Consider the following 21,154-nt stretch of genomic DNA (forward strand, 5'->3'; position numbering starts at 1 on the left):
GATTGTTAGAGGTACATTTTCTGTCTTAAATAAAACATGAAGGGCTTTTAGTAATAGAAAACATTTTAGTTGTGTTAATGTTTGTTATTTTACGGAATGGCTTAGTCTAGTTTATATAGGTTTCTAACAAAAATGATACTGATATGACTCATAAAATGTCTATTGACGTAAATAGACAAAAGCAGAATAGGTAGAAATTATGAAACGAAAAAAAAAAAAACATGACACAAACCCTGGACCTTGGTCAGTGTGCCATAAAGCAACATGGAACATCTTCATTTTTCCCAGAAACACATCTTTATTTTCAATGACAGTAAATGCAAGCCAGTAGGCTGATATCTTTCTTTAAGAAACTTCAGTCAACCAAAACACCTGCCATGTTTTTTCCTCACTCTATTCTTTTCTAGAGATTTGAAGCAACATCAATTCAACAGTCAAACATACAAAAATATCAGCATGCAGAACTGTCCCTTAGTGTTGAGAAACGGTCCAAAGGGCATGATGAGAATGCAACATAGGTCGTTGAAAAGCTCAGCGTTTGACAGTGTGCAAATAAAGAGATTCATTATAATAAATTAAGACAAACTTGATGTATTAGACTTTCAGTGCTCATTGAGAAGGCTTGAACTGACCAGCAGGTTCTCCTCTTTGCAGTCAGTGATGTGTTTCCAGTTCCACGATGGTCCACTCCCCCTGTGGAGATGCTGCATCTTCTGGGGAGAAGCTTGTCACTGTGATGCTCGTTGAGGAGTCATCCATGGGCGAGATGAGCTCCGCCCAGCGTTTGAAGGTCTCCTTCTCTGGGGACAGGAAGGCCTGCGAGTCCAGGCAGTCTCGTGACAGGGACAGTGTCTGTTTGATAAGGTACTGGGCCAGGTTGAGCTCCTCGGGCACAGGGTTTATGACACCCAGATTGGACTCGTGATCTGAAAGGAGTTGCCTGAGCAGGCTCCAGTCCCCCTCTGCAAACTTGCTGCTTTTGTCAAGGTCCCCTCTCAGCTTTTCTTCCTCTGCCTTCAGTTTAACATTCCTGTCCTTGTCCGAGCAGTGCTCAAAGGCTTCTCCTACATCCATCTCGTAAATGGGAGAGAGGGCTTTGGAAGGTCGGCGGTCATGTTTGCAGCTTTGATCCAATCTGTCACAACCATTGTCCCCTAAAAGCAATTGACAATACTGCAAAATGACAAACTGAAACACTCCTTCAAATATCTGTTCATTCAAAGACTAGTCTGTCCTACTACAATAAAACATTGATTACTGAAGTGTACCCTTAATGCGACTGTGTCCCCAAAGATATTCAATATTAAAGATTCCTCGGTGAGGACAGCCAATGGGGTGGGCAGAAAAATTGTTGGTCACAATATAATTGGTTAAAACTCACCAGTTACTTAAAATATGGACATCAAGGTTACACAGTTGCTTCAAAGGCAGTGAACAGAGGATTGCTTTTCTGAGTGCATCTCTTTATCCACCTCTTTGAACAAAGTAAGCCATGCATTGCCAGCACCAGTGAATTCTTGCATTCATCAGTAAGTAACAGTGATATGTTTTGAGATTTACGTGCAGGCATTTGGACAGCCAGACTTTTCTAACAGACTTTAATACCGTCACAAAGAAATTAAACTAAAAACGCAAGCAACAGTGCTTCTCTTGGTAGCACAAAAAAATATGGCACACCACTGAGTTTTTTTTTGACATTCTTTGTGTTTTCTGTCTTTGACAATTCCCCAAAAAGCAAAAGATGAAGGAAAAGATCACCGTTTGATATCGAGAACAAAATATTTAAAATGTTTGCATCTGGTAAGACCCTCACTACTGGTGCAGCAAGATCTCTTTTCCTGAATGTGATGAGTGAAAAAAGAGAGACATGGCAGAAACCCTGACAGCTGCTCTAGAGACACGTCACATACTTCACAGAGGAGGCTACTGACACTACATAAACCTACTGAACAAAAGCTTATACACAACAAAACGGTTTCCTTAAAAACTGGACAGCTTCTGTCTAGACACATCTACTGGGTAAGACAAACAGATGGATTAAAAAAAAAATACATAAACAAGGATGAATGGTATGAGGGAATGACACATTCTGAAAGTAACATGCATGTGTGCAGTGCAAAAAAAAATAAAAAATACATTCTCAAATTTAAAGAAAGAAAAACAGCAAGGAGATGCACGGGAAAAGTTCCCAAGTATAACACACCTTTGTGAGGAGCAGTGGCAGTTTTAGTGTCTTAGGTTTGATACATATTATTATTTGACTGTAAAGTCAGCCAATTACTCTATAGAAATAAAAAGAATCATTAATTGCTTGTTATTTACCTGAACAAACTTTTCAAAGGTGCTACATATAGTGTTTTATCATCAAGAGACCTTTTGAGACGTCAGTAAACTATATAAACAGAAAGAGCAGCACCGAGAGGCTGAGACGGATCTTTAGAAGCTACGCTGCAATCTCAAAGGTCTACATTTGGTTCAGGCTTCATAGCAAACAGAAATCATAAGTTGGTGTTAATTAAATTGAAATACATATTCTCTGCTATTAAAAACATTTACAGGAGCAACACAGATTTGCTTAACAGTCAGTGGACTCCCCTCAAACAGCATCCAAAGAAAGTACTGGAACACACAAAACTTTTGCACCACTTTAAATATGCCTTGAAGTGATTTGTGTGCCTCAGTACTTTCTTTAGATCCTGTCTGAGAGAAGTCCACTGAATTATTTTGAACGCCTAAGGTCCTTCTCTGAGAGCCCCGACCTCGACAGATTTGCATAATGTGCCGTCTCGACATGAATAAAGGAAAAAACCTAATACTTAGAGTGACCGCTTTCTGACGATTCCTATTGGGGTTGAAATGTTCTTAATAACCTGAGAGTGCGTCAGAACTGTCTTTCCAAAGCTGTAAGCTTTATTTGATACACATGAAAGAGCAGATTTTTCCTGCCCATTCATTGATATCACAGTAGTAATTACAAAAACAATTTAAAGTGATGTTAAAATGTATATATAGCACCTTTAACGATGTCAAATTATGTATGGCTTAGAAAGGCCAACAACTGATCCACTGCATAAAAGAAATGACAAAAATAATCCAAAAAATCTTTTTTTTTATGTACATAAAAGTGCATTGGTATAACTATATCACAAGCCTTTTTGCAAGGCAGGTATTTTTTTTGGACAAGTACAAGTTTATGATCAGTCTTTGTAAAGATTACACTGCTTTCCCTTCGTCGTAAAACTGAGACACCGAGGCCTAAATTCCCGTGACTACAGGTAGTTCAGTTGTTTAAAACGTACAGTTTGGTTCGAATGAGACCGATCTCCATCTTTAAAAGGATATTGACGTTGCAAATTCAAATCTACAACAGCTACACAATTGACGGGTTGTCATGAGAAAAAACTTTGCGCTATGAAAGGAGGATGATTCCATTTGAATTTGTACTTATAACTAGTTGCTGAACTAGTTTGTTCAATGATATCCTTTTTTCTGAAAGAGGGATAGGTATACTTAGGTGTTGGTTAAGCTTTAAGAACTCGAGCAGAGGAAAATGGATCTTGCAGGGATACACTACACCTACACTTATGGAGTTTAAGGATAAGCGATGGGTTTGGATTTGGGGTCTATGAAGGGTCCTTAGATCATACTTTACCTGCTGGAGATTGTGCAGCATGTACAGGAGAGTCCCCTGTCAGCTGCGGCTCACTTAAGTCTAGATGTAAATCAGCCTTCTTGTTCTCTGAGGTGTGATTTTTGAGCGGGCCTCCATTGTATTGTTCAGTGTGCCGCAGATCCAGGTGGCATGGGCGCTCCTGGGGAGGGAGGTCTCTGCTGTCAGCGTCCAGGATAGGAGCGCTTGACTTCACTGTGTCCACCTGGATGTGTATAGTCTCTTCTTTTCCAGGCTCCTGGATCTCTGTGAGGAATATGGAGGACTTTTCTTCCTGTTGCTCATCGTGTTGATTGTGCTTCATACCTTGATTCTCAAGGTGGTTCTGTCGGTCACTTGTTGGGGCACATGTGGACTGAGGAGTTATGGAGTCAGACTCGAAAACATCACAAGGGGTCAGAGCGTCCTCAGGCTGTTGAGGTGGGGTTTGGACGCCGCCCTCTTCTGAGCCCAGTTCTTCACACTCGTCGACAGACAGCAGCACTGACCGTCGGAAGTTCGAGGTGGACTGGTAATCGGGTTGATCGTTATCCTGCTCCCCACCCTCGTCATCGAAAGCTAGGTTGATGATCCCCTGAAAATGCGGTGAGGGTTCAGTTGGCGGCAGCGGCGCCTGACCTGAAATCACCTCAACTTCAGACCTTTCATCTTCTGTCGCTTCCTCATCCTCATCTTCCTCTTCCTCCTCTGAGGAGAAGAGCTGGGGGTCGGGGACGCTCTTAACAGTCACAGTGGTTTCGACCTCTGAGTGCTCCTCCTCCACATGAACCTCATCCCTGTGCAACCAGGAACGAGGACGCTGTCTCGCTCCCTCCTCCTCGCTGGTGGTCTCTGCTTCCCGCCCACGCAGCCGCACCTCCACCCTCAATCCTGCTCCGCCTTCGTATGTCTTCAGCTCCTCCGGGGTGCTTGTGTCGCTGCTGCTGCGGCCCAGGAAGTCATGGCAGCGCATTGTGCCGCACTTTGAAACCCCTCGGTCGTTGGAGCAGTCGTCGTCCTGCGAGCCTCCTGCGTCGTAGTCCTCCGAGCGGGGCTTGATGTCGTCAGAGGAGGTGGTGTGGGTGCTGCCCGTCTCAGACTCCGGGGTGACCTGATGGTGGATTACGCTCCAAGAGTCCTCTAATTGGGTATCAGTGCTTCCCACGCTGCAGGGGGTGTCTATGGGGCGATCAATGTCTCTCTGGGAATTTGGAGAGCTGACCTCATGAACTTGCCCTCCACTGATGTGAGCTTTGTTGCCATTACTTGTAGACCGTTTGACCGTGCTTGCTTTCACAGATATGATATTACTAGCCGCTGCTGCAGCACTCGACTTAAGATCTGCACAACTACCAGTGTTATCTTCTTGTTTGTCAGTTTTCTGTAGATTCTGCTCAGAGCTGAGTGAATCCCCTGCGGGCTGGCTCGTTGGCTGCTCAGAGGGCCTTACCTCTGTACTATCTTTATGCGCTGCAGCATCATCGGTGTTTTCAGCTGGAGCCAGCTCAGATTTACACTCTAAACCTTTGACACTCACCGTCTCTTTCCCTTTACTTCCTGTTTTCTTGGAGGCGGCGGCAGTAGCAGCTGAGGATTTGGCAGTTGCTCCAGATTTCGGAGCTTTCTCCGCGGATACCTCTGTACTACTTTTTGGCTTTGGTCCAGACTTTGTGGCTACAACAGACGATTGCTTGGAGGGGGCCGGAGAGAGTTTTGTTGGCTTAGCGCTGGATTTAGCTGAGGCTCCAGTCGCTGAAGTATGTTTTGTGATCTTCTTTTTGGAAGCTTCACCAGCTGCTTTGTCTGGTGCGGAGGATTTCAACCCGTCCTTGCCGTCCTCTTTTCTGGGGGAAGCTGGCTTTTTCAAGGAGGACCCATGCTTGTGGACTTGACAGAAGACAGAACACAAGAGAAGCTTAAAACCTGGCATGAGTCTAATCAGAGATATTTGAATCCATCATAAACGTTGAATGTCTCACGTTGGTGGTCTGGCGTGCCTCTCCCCTTGGTGTCTGCTCTTGCTGCTCCGGTCACTGCAGCTGACGTTTTATCACTTGCACCAGTCTTCACTCTGCCGCCTTCTCTCACACTCGTCTTATTGGTCGGACTGCGGACAGACGAAGAACCATAAAACTAAGTCACCACAAAAGCTTTTACAACAGTATCTGAGTTAATAAATAATTGTGGCTCACATCATCAATAAAAAACATTAGTGAGAGGAGGCAGCAGGAAAAAGCAATCCTGCATTAATATTTAACACCAGCAGGGGGCAGTTACTGCCTTTTCCCACTCAGTCAAGGTCAAGCCTCTGAGGCATGAGGTAGTTATCAATGTGAAGAGCTTCAAGTTGTTTCTTGTGTCCTTGTAAAGGATGTTCTTCCCGAGTTTCAGAAACACATTATTTAAGTTTGACAGTGTGGCCAAGGTCGGTTTATTTTTTTAAAACAGTGACATTTTATACTTTTATGAAATCTTTGATTAATTGCCATATTTAAAGATATTACATATCTGGTTATAAAATACATCACATACATGTCCTGGTTCAGTGTAATCACTTCCAAGCTTACAGCAGGCTAGAGCGCTCATTTACAGAAAACCCTAAAAAGATATTGCTTTTTGAAAGGAGGGGAAATACACATTCAACCAGCGCATACCTTAGCTCTGTATGCTATCATCTATTTATTGACTAACATACAAGGCTGCTATACTGAGAGATTAAATATTAACATGCTTCCAGGACTGATGGAGCTCGGGTGATGCTGATGTAGAAACAGGTATTTTTAACATCTTAGAGGGATGGAGATGACGCCTGTCAGTGAACACTACACAGCTGCTCTTATCCTCTTGACAGCCACACGAGGTGTCAAAAGAAAGCGAGGTGACACTGAGCTGCAGCACTCATTAGATCTGCACTGTGTGTCTGAGTGTCTTTGTTTCTGTCCTGCATTCTTTCACCTAATGGGTGTTAAGCTCATACAGTAACTTTATTCATGCTGTGAGGATGCAGAGGGCTGACTGTTGTGGAGATGACATGTTTCCGGTCTCAGATGTTGTAGGTTGTGGTGGGAGAGGGTGGAGGGTTTATTATCCTGTTGAAATTATTTTAATGCTTTTTTTCTGATTGTGAGTTCTTTAATTGTTTACTGATGAGATGGAAATGATTAAAAACCCAAACACTTTTTGCGGCTCCTTTTTTTGACTTGTTTCGGTAGAGTAACTCCCTAAACATTATTCGAGTTGGGGTTTTTTTGGACATACTTTTTGGAAAATTAAAGTTGGCACTCTGTTATTGATGCTTCTAGCACTCAGAGGCCCAGAGTAAACTCAAGCACGAACAGAGCCTGTGGACATGCATTAGAGGAGAGATGTCAGAGTGGGGCTGCTACACAGAGAAGCCAGAGCTGTTGGGGGTGTGGTGCCTTGCTCAAGGGCACCTCAGAGTCTGCAAGTAAGTAAGATAACATTTCATATTATGGTCCGCACCAGGGAATTGAACCAGCGACCCTCTGGTTCCAAAACCTAAGACCCTACTGACTGAGCTACAGCTGCCTCTTTCAAGGTCTTTCTGGGGTCTCGTCCTTTAGAATCTGCAGGGAGTCGACTTTGGCTTGGTGATGTTAAAAACACACTTCTCTTGTCACATAGTCCTGAGTAAGCACATCAGAACCGTTGGCAGGACTAACGCTGTTGTCCAGATGTGAACAAGCAATGCCAAACTATCTGCTGATATCAAGGAGGGACGATAACAGCAATAACGTTAATGCACATCACATCCTCTCAATCTAATACACACTGTGGATTGATTCAACTGAACCCTGCACAACTCTCAGAAAGATATAATAAATAAAAATAAAACACAGAAAAGTGAGGTAACACGTCAAGGTTGATACGTTTGTCTTTCACTGGGATAATGAAATCCCCTTTCCACAGAACTGAGGAGTGGAGGCAAGGCCAGATTGAAGACGAACATGTTAACAATTAAAGAATGACACGATGGGTCCAAACACAGTAAACCGTCCGAGGAGACGGTGACAGACACTTTGAATATGTGGGAACAAAGCTGTTCTGTCCGAGTTCACCCTGAGGTAAACTCTGTTTCACATATCCGCCGTATACAAAAAAACAGCAGCTTGATTTGACTCGACAATGAAACACCCTGATATACGGCGTGATGCTTGGAGTAGAGCTCACCTGCTGGTCTTTGATGGATCTGTTTTCTGGGGAGGTTTTGTCAGAGGGGATTTGTTCACGGCCTTGGCCAGCAGTTTGGACTTTGCACCTGAAACACAATCAACCATACGTGCACAACAGTTTAAACAGATTTGTCGTGGCAGACATCAACCAGAATCACACAAGTGGTAAATCATGAAACAATCTTCAGGGTATAGCTGGGATACAGAACAGGGTGCTCGTCTGTGAGTTCACGTCCCTGATATTCAGCGAGTCTCTTTCAGGGTGGGGTACAAAGACTCATGCCAGGACTTGAACCAGCAGGACAGACAGCTGAGGCGCACATTAGCCGTGGATTGTAACATCAGTGGGGATTAGGTCTCCTCACTACAAAAGCTCAAAGTGATCAGTCACCCCCCCCCCCCACCTTGTGTGACAGCTGGATGGGGCTTTGACCTCTGCTGGTGTCAGTGTACAGACTCACAGCAGTCTGCCAAGGACGGCCCTCATGTGCTTTGTATCCTCATAAATCAACATTCAAATATGACGCTTCAAACATACTAATTATCCTGCAGGGCATTACGTCTGAAGCAGCAGACACTTCAGCTGGGCCACAGTGACGTCCTGTACTGTAAGTGGTGTCAGTTACCAAGATTGAATGCAGAGAAGTCAATAAAAGAGGGAAAACCTGGAATGGAGTGGGTATCATTGCGAGGGCTGCTGGCACCGTTTTCTGGCGAGGCGCTGCCTGATGAGGGTGAAGCGCTGGGCTGAGCTTGGCTGGAGCCAGCAGTGCTGTCAGACTTCCCCGCTGAGCTCCTCTGTGCCTTCGTTGTCGCGTTAGGGCTCGAAGATGTGCAGCTCGGGGGAGAGGTTTTAGGCCGTGCACCTGGGTTTGGCTTCTTGTCCTGCTCTTTAGCCCCATGCGAGCCTCTGAGGCCATTGGCACTTGCTACATCCCGCCTGGCCCCCGCAGCTCCTGTGCCGTTGACAACAGGCGTTCCAGCCGACGCCGTCTTCGCCTTTACTGCTACACTCCGGTCTCCTGGTTTCTTTACAGTTTTTGCTTTGGATGCGTGACCCTCTGCTGATTTGTTTGCTGTTCCAAGTCCATCAGACTTCATGGCTGATGCGGCTCCGCGAGAGGAAAAAGTTGTGTTGTCAGTCACCCTCGGGGTCCTGTGCACAGGAGGGCTCTCAGGTGCAGATGAAGGGCATTTCACAGCCCTTGACTGCAGGGGGAAAAAAAGAAAGAAAACACACCAGTCATGTACCCATGAGACTGGATTAATCAGAAAATAGCCTGAGTCCAGTTATATGTAACTGAAAGCTTTTATTGCAGATTAAGTCAAGCCACTGGGACACACACTAGAAAAGATGATGTCTGACATCACCTGCACGTCGACTGTCTATTTCTCTCGTTTCTTTTTTCAAAACCCTAATGCTGCATATCTTGTTTTACATCTTGACTTATCTGAAGTTTGCTTTGACTCTTCATGAATTAACTTTTTGCCACATGCAAGAGTAATCTTCTACATTTTGCCCCTTTCCAAGAATATTTCTCAGCACCTGCACATACAGCCTGAAGACACGAGTGTAGTTTAACTGCATCAGACCGCTTGCTGTAAGACTTGTAAAGAGGGAGCTCCACTGTTCTAAACCACTCATTCCTACCAGCCCAATAATCCCTCTCTGGATCACCTGAGCCTGGCTTATCTTTGCACTACATCTGTTTATAGAGGGCCTGCTGCTCATTTCATACTGCATCTTTTCACTGTGCGGGTCAAAACACTCTAATCACTGTCAGGGATTAAATAAATGTATACAGATTTCTCTGAGCAAAATAAAGAAACTCATTTACATTATAAAGCTCGAGTCAAAGTCAGAGTTTGGATCAACAAATAACAGGGAGACAAAACTGAAATGAAAGAATGTAAGGTCAACGATCAGTGGCTGATTTTACCTGTGAACTTGTGAATACAGGCTTTTTACCGAGTCTTCGGCTGTCCCCTTTATCAATAGCATCTATTTCCACATGACAAAAAGAAAGAAACTATTAATCAGCACATCTCGCAGATTATTCATGGCAGATGAAAAGAGGCGACACAGTTTTCTGTCCAGACACTGCACAACCCTTCTTCATGTGAGGCAGGCATCCTTTTCATTCACAAATTCTCCCCCTCCACACCCTGTGTTTACCCTCGGACCACTGGAAAACAAACAGCGCATCAATGCATTGATCAGACAGCGACGTCTGGAGAGGACAAACAAGGCAGAACCAGTTTTCACATGAAAGCGACTTAAGAACGTTTTTAATCAAAAGTCAATAAAATGTAGTCTATCAGATATACACATCTGGAATTTCTGCACAAGATCTGGAATCGGATTACACTTGCAAGACATGTACCAGTAATAGGCACGCACTGATTCCAGCCAAGTAAATTATTCATGCAGGGAAATTTCAACATTTGGCTCAGCAGTGAAGGAACTGCATCTTATTTGTATTTGTGGCAGCTTCTAATCGTGCAGATTCACAAAGCTGGAATTCTGCCTCACACTCCCACCCAGTGACACATGCATGGCGGGATTTGGTGCATTTACCATGTTCAAGGTCCACTCAAGACATTCGAAAAGAAAACTCGTATGAAGCAACAATTTAAGACATCAGCACTGGCAAGGATGTAAATGGGTTAGTAGTGTCCAGACAGCTGTGACGACAGAAGCCATTTAATGTTTAATCAGCCAACAGCAGACGCTACGAGGGCTTTGGTTCATCTCTGGTGATGCAGAGCCCCTGCTTCAGTGCAAAGCTGGGTGAAGGTGTGGGGGGGGGGACATCCACACACGCCGCAGCATGAATATCCCATGTCAGAGTACAAGCAACAAGATCCTTCCCTTACCTGCAAGTATCCTCTCTCTGTGTTTGGGAGAAAGGGTCTCCCATCCCTGCGTGTGGCGGACGGCGTAAAAGGTCTGAAGCAGGAAGGTCCAGAGTCGACCACGCAGCGTGCAAATCTCTCGCCTGAACGGCTGGCAGACACACAGGAGAGAGACAGGCAGAGGAGAAGAATGGAAAGGGGTGCGCTACAGCACAAGCGAATCAGCAGCTGCTTGAAAAACCTTTCGCCATGGCAACAAATACCCCTCACTCCTCCCTCCCTTCTTCCTTCCCTTGCTCTGTCCCTCCCTCCCTCCCTCCCCCCTCCGTCTCTGTTGCAGAATCCACTTGAGCTCCCCTCAGTGAGCCGGTGATGTCAGTGGCCGATGCCCATACTCCTGCCTCCACGCCTGATTATAAAAACAAGGGCTGGACAGAAAGGGCGGAGCTTCCTCCACCTCCTCTGCTGCACTCGCCACACACACCCCTGAGCAGCTGAAACACAGCCAGATTAGTGAAGGCTGCTGGCACACGTCACAGTCTCCCTCAGCTAATCCATTGTGCCATACTGTACGGTATTTACAGGGGTTATGTGCTTTAGCTCGTGCAGCCAGGTCACTTTCCCCTGGAAGTCATCTCACAAGCTTAACCTTCCTACCCACACAATTGATCATGTTAGTCTGTAATCTCCTAACAGTTTATTGGACGACTGACTGATTGGATTCACAATGATCTTTGACGATATCCAACAAAGTCTCAGGTTATATGAGGCTTTAATTGCACAATTTCCAGCTTATACTTAACCACCATATGGCAGAATTCAAACAACAGGTCTGCGCGTGAACTCACAACCACGAGAGCCGCCAAACGCCGATGTTTAAAAACATGTGATGAGAAGAACGGACGTTGTACTGACACTGAAATGAAATGACAAACTGCAGACATCGACGACACCAACTTCAAATTGGGAAGGGACCCCCATGCTCTGTCTTTTTAAAAGTGTGGCATGCATGTGCTCCTTGATCACAGGTGGGTAATATCATGCCGAGGTGTGCTGCACTGCACCAGCAAAGGCGGGGGAGAAAAAGGCAGCAGGCCGGTTAAAAATGCACGATTTAAAAACTTGTTTTTAAATCAGATCTGCAAATGATGTTTGACAAAAGGACTGCATTCAAAACATTTGACTCGTTGTACTTTGTTGTGTTATCCCGGATAAACTGACAAGACGCTGTCAAATGAAGACAGAAGCAGGGAGGTTATTTTACTGTAATACTTCCATTTGTGTATCTGCATTATTTAAAGACAATACTTAAAGGGCTCATCCAAATCAAATCATAAGGTGTCTTCTTAAAGGGCAGGTTACATCGGACATCGAAGCACATCTTCAAAAAGCTTTGATGGATTAAAGTGATTATTTTTCATGGAACAGTTGAACTGAAATAAACTCAACATAGCAGACTGATCTATGAAACAAGTATGCAACAACTTCAATAATAAGGACATTTGTTTGAATGAGTTGACACTTAATGCATGTCAGATTGCAAGCCCACGATGTCACCAAGCTCACCACGTTAAAGTTACCCAGTAGTGCTTATAGAAACTTTTGTCCATCTTTTCATACCAAAGCCGAGCAGAGTCAGATCAATGTCACATCCCGGAGAAGAGCGACTCATGCCGATCCATTCACACCAACCCTGAACACATATTTACCCCGAGGTCCCTGCTTTGGTCTGTAAGACACGTAAAGTGATGGTGTGTTCCTCCAGAGCTGAAAACTACCCTGTGTTCACAATGAAGAGAAGCACACGTGACAAAAACCAGGACAGCACACAGCGGGCTTTAAGAAGAGATTTCTAAAGTAAGCCTGGTTCAATAAGAAAGACACACCTGAGGTTTGTTTTCCTGTTCCTACAGACAGCGTAATTACAAATTCTAATTATATACGGACGCGGCATGTGAGTTGTAAAACTGCAGAGTTTGGGTGAATGGAGAGATGATTTGAGTTAATGAACGTAACAACTCTTTTCTGTAATGGCAGTACAGAGCTCACAACGCTCACACAAACAAAACCCAACATGAGAAACTGGAACTGTCTTCATTGAATAACAGAAGAGCAGAGGAAATAGTCTCACCCACGCTCCACCACATGTAACAGTCTTCGGCCCCGTGTCCACCTGCATTTTTTTCTAGGCAGAAAAGTGCTGGTTCTAGGCTGGGGAGCGCTCGCATGTTCGCTGCGAAGAAAAGTGCTGTATGTCCCTCTTGTCGCTATGACAACAGCCGCTAAAATAACCAAAACTGCTCTGTAGCTTTTTACTGCATGTTTAATATTTAGGGTTTTTACTCCAGCAGACACAACGTAAAGAGGATGTGGATTGAGACACGATCTGCAAGGAGACAAAAGTAACATTATGAAAAAAGTGCTGGTGTGGTGACGATTATCAAATCAAATTGCTGGACAAAAAAAAAAAAAAAAGCTAGAGCACTGGGAAAATAAGACTCTGGGCGCTGTGCTTCTTCGCTGAGTGGCCAAGTGCTGCTGCAAACGCTCTCTCTTCATTGAAGACGGCAGTCAGAAAACGCTGGGTGGACACGAGGCCTCACTCTGCATAGTGAGTTTGACGGTTCGAAGTTTACTTTGGGAACAACAAGCGCGGAGATGCAACTCGTTCATCTCTAATAGAGGTTAGATGGTCCAAACTGCATCCATTAAGGTAGACAAGGAGAAGAAGTTAAAACATCTAGAAAAGATGGCAGTGATTTATTAGATGATGAAATTGTTTCCTTCACTGCACAGAAAAAAATAAAAATAAATTCTAAGCCCGTCAGCATTTAGGATTACCATTCAGACAGGCCTTAATGATCAGGACGAAACAGGGAACTTCACCACAGCTATAATGGATGAGCTCAAACTGATGTAGAAAAAAAAAAAAAAAAAAAGACTAAGAGATTGTTTCACCTCTTCCTGACTTTGCCCTCCAAGCTCCACGAGAGAGTCCTCGTCCTCTCCACACAGAAGGAACACGGCAGTGTAAAGATCACAGCAGTTCTCCACAGTCGCCCCTTCTCTGATGGCTGAACACAGCTTCTTCAGTAACGTGGGCTCTCTCGTAAACTCTTCCCTCTGTGATGACACGTAACGTGTCAGAGAGAGAGAGAGAGAGAGAGAACCATAGAAACAGAAGCTGAATACTTCTCGAGGTCATTGAAGTGAAAGAGCGTGCATGATCACGCCTGCACCGCTGCCTTACCCTGCGGAGGTCCATGAAGGCCTGTGTGTGAATTACTCTGTGAAGATTCTGGACGATGACACCGAGGCTCTCCTCCTGAAGCTCTGAAGCCAGACTCCGGACCTGTTGTGCCCACTTGACTTCTGGGAGACTGCCGAGCAACTGCTCGGAGCCACAGAGCATGGTCACTGCGTTCTGCACAGTCTGAATGGAAACATCTATCAGCTAATGAAACTCTCTCTAAGTGACAACACAAAATAAAGTCGAATGAAATTAAACCCTTAAGAAAATCAGCAAAAGAACTTTGTGCATTCAGTAATTGTACTGTGCGTAGCAGAGCAGAGCAATGAGCAGCTGTTCTCTCAGCACAGAAGAACTTCAAGATCACACAGGAATAAAGAGAAACATGTGAAGATGATGCGTTGCTTTGTCTTTCTGCGCTGGATTTATTGTCTATTTGGTGCCTGTTTCAATGTAATGTTGTTAAAGTGACAAAGAGTACGATCATGAGTCCGTATATTGAGTTTTATTTTGAAACTGACCTGACGCTCTGAGTGTTTCCTTGTCTGACTTCCTGTCTAGCTCTATCTATCTATTTTGTCCAGCTTGACATGTGCTTGCAGCGTGCTCCAGCGAAGGATCACAGCGTTTGTGTCGGCTAACCAAAGTGCGCCACGCTGACGGACCACAAAGATGTGGAACTTATCAGCAAAGGCTGAGAACCTGCATTTAAGAATCAGTTTAACCTGTGACCGTCATTGTCTTTGTAAACACTCGACCCAAAAAGTGTTGGTAATCCCCTGACCTGCTGGATATTAGTCATAACTTTTAATATGAATGTGCAGTGACTTTAAACTTTGACCTTTGACAAAGGGTTTCAGGTGTTTCCAACCAAGGCTTTTATCATGGCAAAAAGTAGCCTGCATATAAACCCAAATATAGGATGACTCATCAAATCTCTGCACTGCAGAAAGTCGAACATGCAGGGAAACTTTTACAGATAGTCGACACAAACTTAGATGATGAAAAGTCCAATAGTCAAGTTTTCCTGTTTATAATATTGCAAATCCCCAAAGACTTGGCGTAAATGATGCAATGATCACTGTTTTGATTTATAAGTCTCTCTTCTTCTCTCTCTCCCCCCCCCCGAAAAAAAAAGCATCTTTCTTTCTAACCTATCATGGCTGCAACTGGCAATGACTGTTGGCGAGCTGCACAGAGAAACTGAACACCAGTTAAGTAAACAACAGTGCTGTGCTCATGGAGAATGTGACATTAATCAAAGCAAAGTGCACAACTGCAGGTAAGGACACACACGAGTGTCCAGAAGAAAGAGAAACATAGTTGGAGATTATGTCTACAAATAGAAACATTTACAAATCCAGACCGCAGTCTGTCAGTTTGTGAGTCCTCCTCTGTTGTTTGCTGCTCTTTTATTCCTGGCCAGGACTTACCGATCAGCCGAGGGAGTCCCCGGATTGTGTAACTGTTCTTGGCCAGAATCGGGTTCTCGGTACTTGCCAAGAGTGAACAATAGTACACTTGTTTTGTTATACCCACAGAATCCAGTCCGCCTCCTCAGCAGTGATGAAAGACAGACTCGAGATGTAATTATCAATAAGAGAGCTGGATCACTCCCAATCTGTCTACAGGCACATCGTATTACTAAATTAGTGCCTCTTTAATAACTGACAATTGAGTAAAGGTCGTCTTTAATTAGATCATGATTGGTTTTCCTTCCTGTGGAAAAACACTGCAGAATGGGTTGACGGGTATTTGTGCAACTACATGAATAAAGGAGAGCTAATGACGGTGTGGGAGGGAGACTCACCATTGTTTCAGTCACAGCTCTTAGACAGGCTCTCTGGAGTTCAGGGGACAAGAGGGAAAAATTCCTCTCACACCACGTCTTCACAAAGTGATCAGCGACCCACCTGAAAGTACAAATCAAACAAGTCACAGAGGGAAACTGGCTTGTGCCTTTTTTTTTTTTTTTAACTGAACAGTTCAGTTCATACTGTGGGCTGTATGAGCACTTCTCTGAAATCACTCAGACAAAGTCACAGAGAACTTCCTGTGTTTCTGCTCTGTGATCAGACTGACCATCCGAGCAGCGATCGACCTTCCCATCGAGTATGGATGAGAATGTCGGCAATGCACTGCTGCACAGTGATGCAACACCGTTCTCCGTCATACTCTCATGACTCATCGATATCACCAGACCACCCCCCCCACACACACACACACCCCTTTAAATCAAAAGCAGCTCACTCTCCACACATCCTTTCCACCTGACCTACATTCACACTTCTTTTCCGCTCACTGCAGTTCGCTTGCAGCAGTCGCAAGACAACTCTAACTACTCCAATTTAAATATTCAGAGTTTGTGTGCATTCGAACGGAAAAAGAAATGATAGTAATAGCTATGTAGCAATAAAAAACACAAAGAGACACCACATCTGATAGATTTTCATTTCTTTATACAGACATTTTACTACTGTCCTTGAAATTAGGCTTACGGACACACTCGCACTCGGCAGTCCGTACTGTGCCAAAGCACGATTCATCCCCAAAGTCCACTTCCTTTGACTAGTGCTCCGATCCATGCTCAAGTACAGTACACCTTCCTTGGTCCTAGCATGCTTGGACGAGGTGTGTTTCGGCATGGTACAGTTCACAAGTACAAGCACATAACATGGACGGCCGTCATTATCTCAGCGTTTTGTGGCTGTGTGACTAAAATGACTCAAAGTCAGTACGTAACTCTCATGTTCTCTGCTGTGTGGACGCAGACTTAACCGTGCGTCCCTTTTATTATCTTTACTTTGGAGTCCGCCTGTCTCTTACTGCTCGGGCCTGTTAGTCCTGGAGCAGCGTGAGTGCAGGTCAGACCGTGAAGAGGAACTTCCCGATATTGTGTCGGACCTTCTGTAAGGTATTTATCTGTTATTTGACTCACAAAGAGTGAATCACAAGCTAATTACTTCATATGAACTTAATCTAACCCTGGGGTCTATAATAATAAAGAAGTATGAACCCACTGGATGGTAACCTAGCAACAAGATGCAGATGTAAATTGCAGAGACGACAGCCTAGTACGTGTTGCACTTTTCCCCTTCAAATTATGAATGCTATCTTAAAAGGTCAAGTTTTACATCTAAAATGTCGGAGCATGAATCAATTAAAAGCTTCTTTTTTTTCCCTCAATAAGTGTCGAGTGCTGAAACTCACCTCTTACACAAGATGTGAAGGTTTTGAAGGCCTAAGGCGTGAGTGAGGGACAGGCACTCGAGAACCGTTCTCTGGACACCGTCGTTCGGCTGCAAACAAGAAGAAGAAAAACCTTCTATTCACACTCGTGTTTCTAAGTGATGCTTGGAGGGCTCTGGGATACAAAATGCTTACACTCTGTAAAATGGGACTGGAAAGATTTTCAGAAAAGACAAACAACATTTTTATTGACTCTGAGCATGCAGGCCCTCAACAAAATCATCAAGTGTAAGCCAAAGGAATAGACATGGATTTGTTCTTGGTCTTTTCAGCTGTTATTTTTCATTTGTTGCTAAATCTCTGATCTTTAGGAACACAAGGGACAAACACACTGTAGTGATCGAATTCACTGTCTCTACAAATAACACAAAAATGACAGCTTTAACTGTCAAGAAAATACTGAAGTGGATCAAGAGAATGACTCAAAGGTTAAGTATTTATCAAGCCTCTCCATTTAAAGGTGAGGACCAGTAAGAATGCAAGCTGGTCCTACGTTTCATAAGTGTATTTTCAGATAGCTATTTGAATCAAATAAGAATGGCAGGGTGGACAGATGATCAAATGAGCCCAGGTTTTATACTTATAGAAAGGATTTAAGCCTTGCTCTACCTTGGGGAAGAAGCGGCAGTAGTCTCTGGTCAGAACCATCTCCACCACGTCTTTCAGCCCCTCCAAACCCAACATGTCTGCTGCCAACACCACCTGACTGTGGGACAGAGTAAACCTTTACTGTTCAGTGAGTAAGGTTAGGTCGTCTTAAACTAAACATTACGATAAGCTGTCTTGACTTTCACTGCTCAATCAGGAAGTGTATGCTTTGTTGTTTAATCTAATCTGTCAACAGCATCTTTTGTTTTTGTTTCCAAAGTCATCTTAGATTTTTGTGGTGGGAGTCTGTAGGGACTTGGGTTGGGAACTGAAGTCTCAGTGCGGACCACATGTTGAATTATTCTGGTAGTTGGAACGGTGCCTGTTCACTTCTTGAGCACTGCTGAGGTTCCTTTGCGCAAGGCACCACAAAAATCTTCTGTACATTTAAAATATTGCAACAGCAAAGTGTTGTTGTCTCATTGAGGGATTTTACTCCTGGTCAAAGAAGCAGATACAAGACATGTAAACAGCACGACCTCTGAAGCCTCTGTGACGTGTGCACAGCGATGAGGCGTTACAGAGGTGTAACAGTCCCATCTTGATCTGGAAATGAATTTTCAGTGAGCTGAGAAAAGCATTGTTGATCAATGGATAACAGATAAAGGTGACGAAAGATGTTGGAAAGAAGTTATTTGGAATTTGCTTTTGTGGCACCAAATCGTAAAAAAAGAAACTCTTTGAAACTCTTTCAAGCATTAAGTAGGACTAAAGTTTTCAAGGGGGGGGGGCATACTCTTGTGGTTATGTCTCATGCCCCATGTGCAGAGGCTTTAGTCTTTGTTGCAGCAGCAGTGGGTTCAAATCCGACTTCAGCCCTTCGCTGCACGTCATCCCCCGCTCTCTCCTCTCATAATTTCCCGTCTTTGATTCAGCTGTCCGAGTTAATGATGGCAAGAGAGGCCCATAAAATAACTTTAAAAAACGTTTTAAAGCCATCTATATCGCTCATTCTGTTCATACAATACCTGGCACTTGCTCCATGTGGAAGATCCACAATGGCCCCGTACATGAACTGAAGCAGGATCTCCATCTCGTCCGGCCCTAAGCTGAAACGGTTAACAACATCATTGTTTTACAAAATATTTAATACTGAATTGTTCCAGTCTATATTCTTACCACTAGTCGAGGCACAGACTGTAAATGCATTTGTTGCATTGCATAGATCTGCTGTAATGAACGCAAACACAACTATGAATGCTGCGGACTAAATCTATATATCATGCAGCACTGGACGCGTGCCACTGCAGCCCTGAGGGCCGCTTCACAGGATTTCCCCCTGCACGTCAATGCAGCCGCTTCCCATTCTGACAGCAGTGTCTTCCCCCGTTACCCTCAGATCAGCACCGCTGAGGAGAGTAACACGCTGTCTCTCCCTGGAGGGAAAAGCGGGCTTCATTTGCTTCTACGGCTGAAAAAGAGACGTAGTGGGGAGGTGTGGACTCTTCAACGGGAGACATTTCTGTGCCTCGCTGAGAGATGACAAAAAAACCTGCCTGGTGGAAATCTCTGTGAGTCTTTTGAGAGTCCTAGCAGTGTGTGCTAGGCTGTGTGTGTGTTTGTGTGTGAAAATAACAAATGGCATTGTGTGAAAGCCCTTTTACTTTACAGAGTCACCTCTGTTGAGAGGCATGAATAATGAATGCAGCGTATGCAGGAATCCAGCTGTATTGTTCGGAGATGAAATGTGCAGTTGTCAGGCCAGGATGAGGAGGTCTATCACACGGTCCACGTGACTTGCTCCTAGATGATGCTGATGCACCAAGTCTTACCCTTGCAGAGTGATGCACTGTCTGGAGCTCTCCATCCAACTCCCACTCAGCATGGCTCTGAAGTACTGAGACCGTGCACACAGGATCGCCCTAGAAACCCAGTAAAGCAGACAGTTGCATGTCAGATTCACCCAGCACTTTAATAATTCACATGTCATCTAGTGTGCCTCTTTATTTCAGTGGCTCTAAAGCAAGGAGACTAAAATTACAGTGTGTGTTCTGTATTCTCGGGAGATTGCATTTTTATTCTCCCTGGCCTTTTTAAGATATTTACTGATATGGAAATGAAGTGCCACTGAGGTGTTGGTAGTATTTAATCAGCTCCCTTTAAGGATTAGGCTGAAAAATCTCTTAAAAAGACCAAAAACCAACAATGACTCCAAGCACTGTGTGAATCTGAAGCCTTATACATCTAATAGCTCGATGTCACAGAGCTCCATCAATGCCCCAGGACTGAAGGAACACACAGCAATAAACAACACTAATGCACATGAAGCCATGAATAAGACAGTGTTTATTTATTCAATCCAACACAGGCTGTCCTGCAGCCAGAATGATGGATTAATAATCTGAAGCTAAAAATAACCTCCTGCAAATTAATTTCCTGTTAGAGGAACATTTTAGAAAACAGATGGGCACTAAAACATTTAAGTGTCCAGCTGTTTAAGGAAAAAACTTAAGAGTAATATATTAGTGACCTAAATGTTTTAAAGCATTAATTCAGCAGAATGAACCAGCAGGCCCGAGGCTCAGAGCCACAGATGGGGGAGGGAAATCTGAAGGTATTGTGGGACGCCGCTGTTGATTTTGTTTTGTTTCTCTTTGGGATTTTGTAGCCAGAAGTAAGATAGAAAAAGGCCTGCTTGATCTAAAAATGCATATCAAAGTCTTTCTGTAGATGGTTGCTAAAACTCTGTAGCAGCAACTTCATAATGACAAGTCCCAGCCTCGACCTTTTGATTTGATCAATCCTGAATTCTTCCAACAAAACCGTTTTACAGAACAGTTGCTTATATGTCATGGCAGTGCATGATTAATAATGTTAGAATGTGTCGGTAAGAACATGCACAGTGGTGCAGTGGTCAGTGCTGCTGCCTCACAGAGAGGAGGTTTTTGGTTTGAGTCCCTGGTTGGACATCAGCCTCTCTGTTTGGAGTTTGCATGTTCTCACCGTTCTTTCCTCATACTCTGGCTTCCTCCCACAGTCTAAAGACATGCGTGTTAGGTGTAAACCCTGGGTGTTATTGTTAGTGTGTCTCCACATGTCAGCCCTGTGATTGGTGGGGAACCATCCAGGTTGTTTCCTGCCTCACGCCAATGACAGCTGGGATTTTACCTGCTTTTCTGACACAGACCTTTTTTTGAATATAGCTTAAAGTGATTTAAAACACTGGCTTTTTCACACTGTATTGAACTAACAATATCAAATGATTTGGGGGCACAGTGGCAGTGCGCGCATCCCCACGTACTGAATCTATAGTCCTCGCATGGACGGCCCGGGTTCGTATCCAGCCTGTGGCTCCCCTCCCACGTCTTC

General features: G+C 44.2%; 1 protein-coding gene across 3 annotated transcripts in view; it reads right to left on the reverse strand.

The window, feature by feature from the left end:
• Nucleotides 1-274: 274 nt before the first annotated feature.
• Nucleotides 275-21,154, reverse strand: part of btbd8 (BTB domain containing 8) — a 30,067-nt gene continuing 9,187 nt past the window's right edge. For all 3 annotated transcript variants that reach the window (XM_079350094.1, XM_079350093.1, XM_079350095.1), the window contains exons 6-19: nucleotides 19,618-19,707; nucleotides 18,814-18,894; nucleotides 17,807-17,903; nucleotides 17,159-17,247; nucleotides 15,759-15,861; nucleotides 13,949-14,131; nucleotides 13,657-13,821; nucleotides 10,720-10,849; nucleotides 9,783-9,844; nucleotides 8,508-9,051; nucleotides 7,841-7,928; nucleotides 5,629-5,756; nucleotides 3,653-5,536; nucleotides 275-1,154 (exon numbers count right to left, since the gene is read on the reverse strand). In XM_079350094.1, the coding sequence (XP_079206220.1) occupies nucleotides 655-1,154; nucleotides 3,653-5,536; nucleotides 5,629-5,756; nucleotides 7,841-7,928; nucleotides 8,508-9,051; nucleotides 9,783-9,844; nucleotides 10,720-10,849; nucleotides 13,657-13,821; nucleotides 13,949-14,131; nucleotides 15,759-15,861; nucleotides 17,159-17,247; nucleotides 17,807-17,903; nucleotides 18,814-18,894; nucleotides 19,618-19,707 (4,144 nt within the window). In that variant the 3' untranslated portion in view covers nucleotides 275-654. The remainder of the gene's footprint in view (nucleotides 1,155-3,652; nucleotides 5,537-5,628; nucleotides 5,757-7,840; nucleotides 7,929-8,507; nucleotides 9,052-9,782; nucleotides 9,845-10,719; nucleotides 10,850-13,656; nucleotides 13,822-13,948; nucleotides 14,132-15,758; nucleotides 15,862-17,158; nucleotides 17,248-17,806; nucleotides 17,904-18,813; nucleotides 18,895-19,617; nucleotides 19,708-21,154) is intronic.

Source organism: Symphodus melops (assembly GCF_947650265.1).
Source record: "Symphodus melops genome assembly, chromosome: 8".
NCBI lineage: Eukaryota > Metazoa > Chordata > Actinopteri > Labriformes > Labridae > Symphodus > Symphodus melops.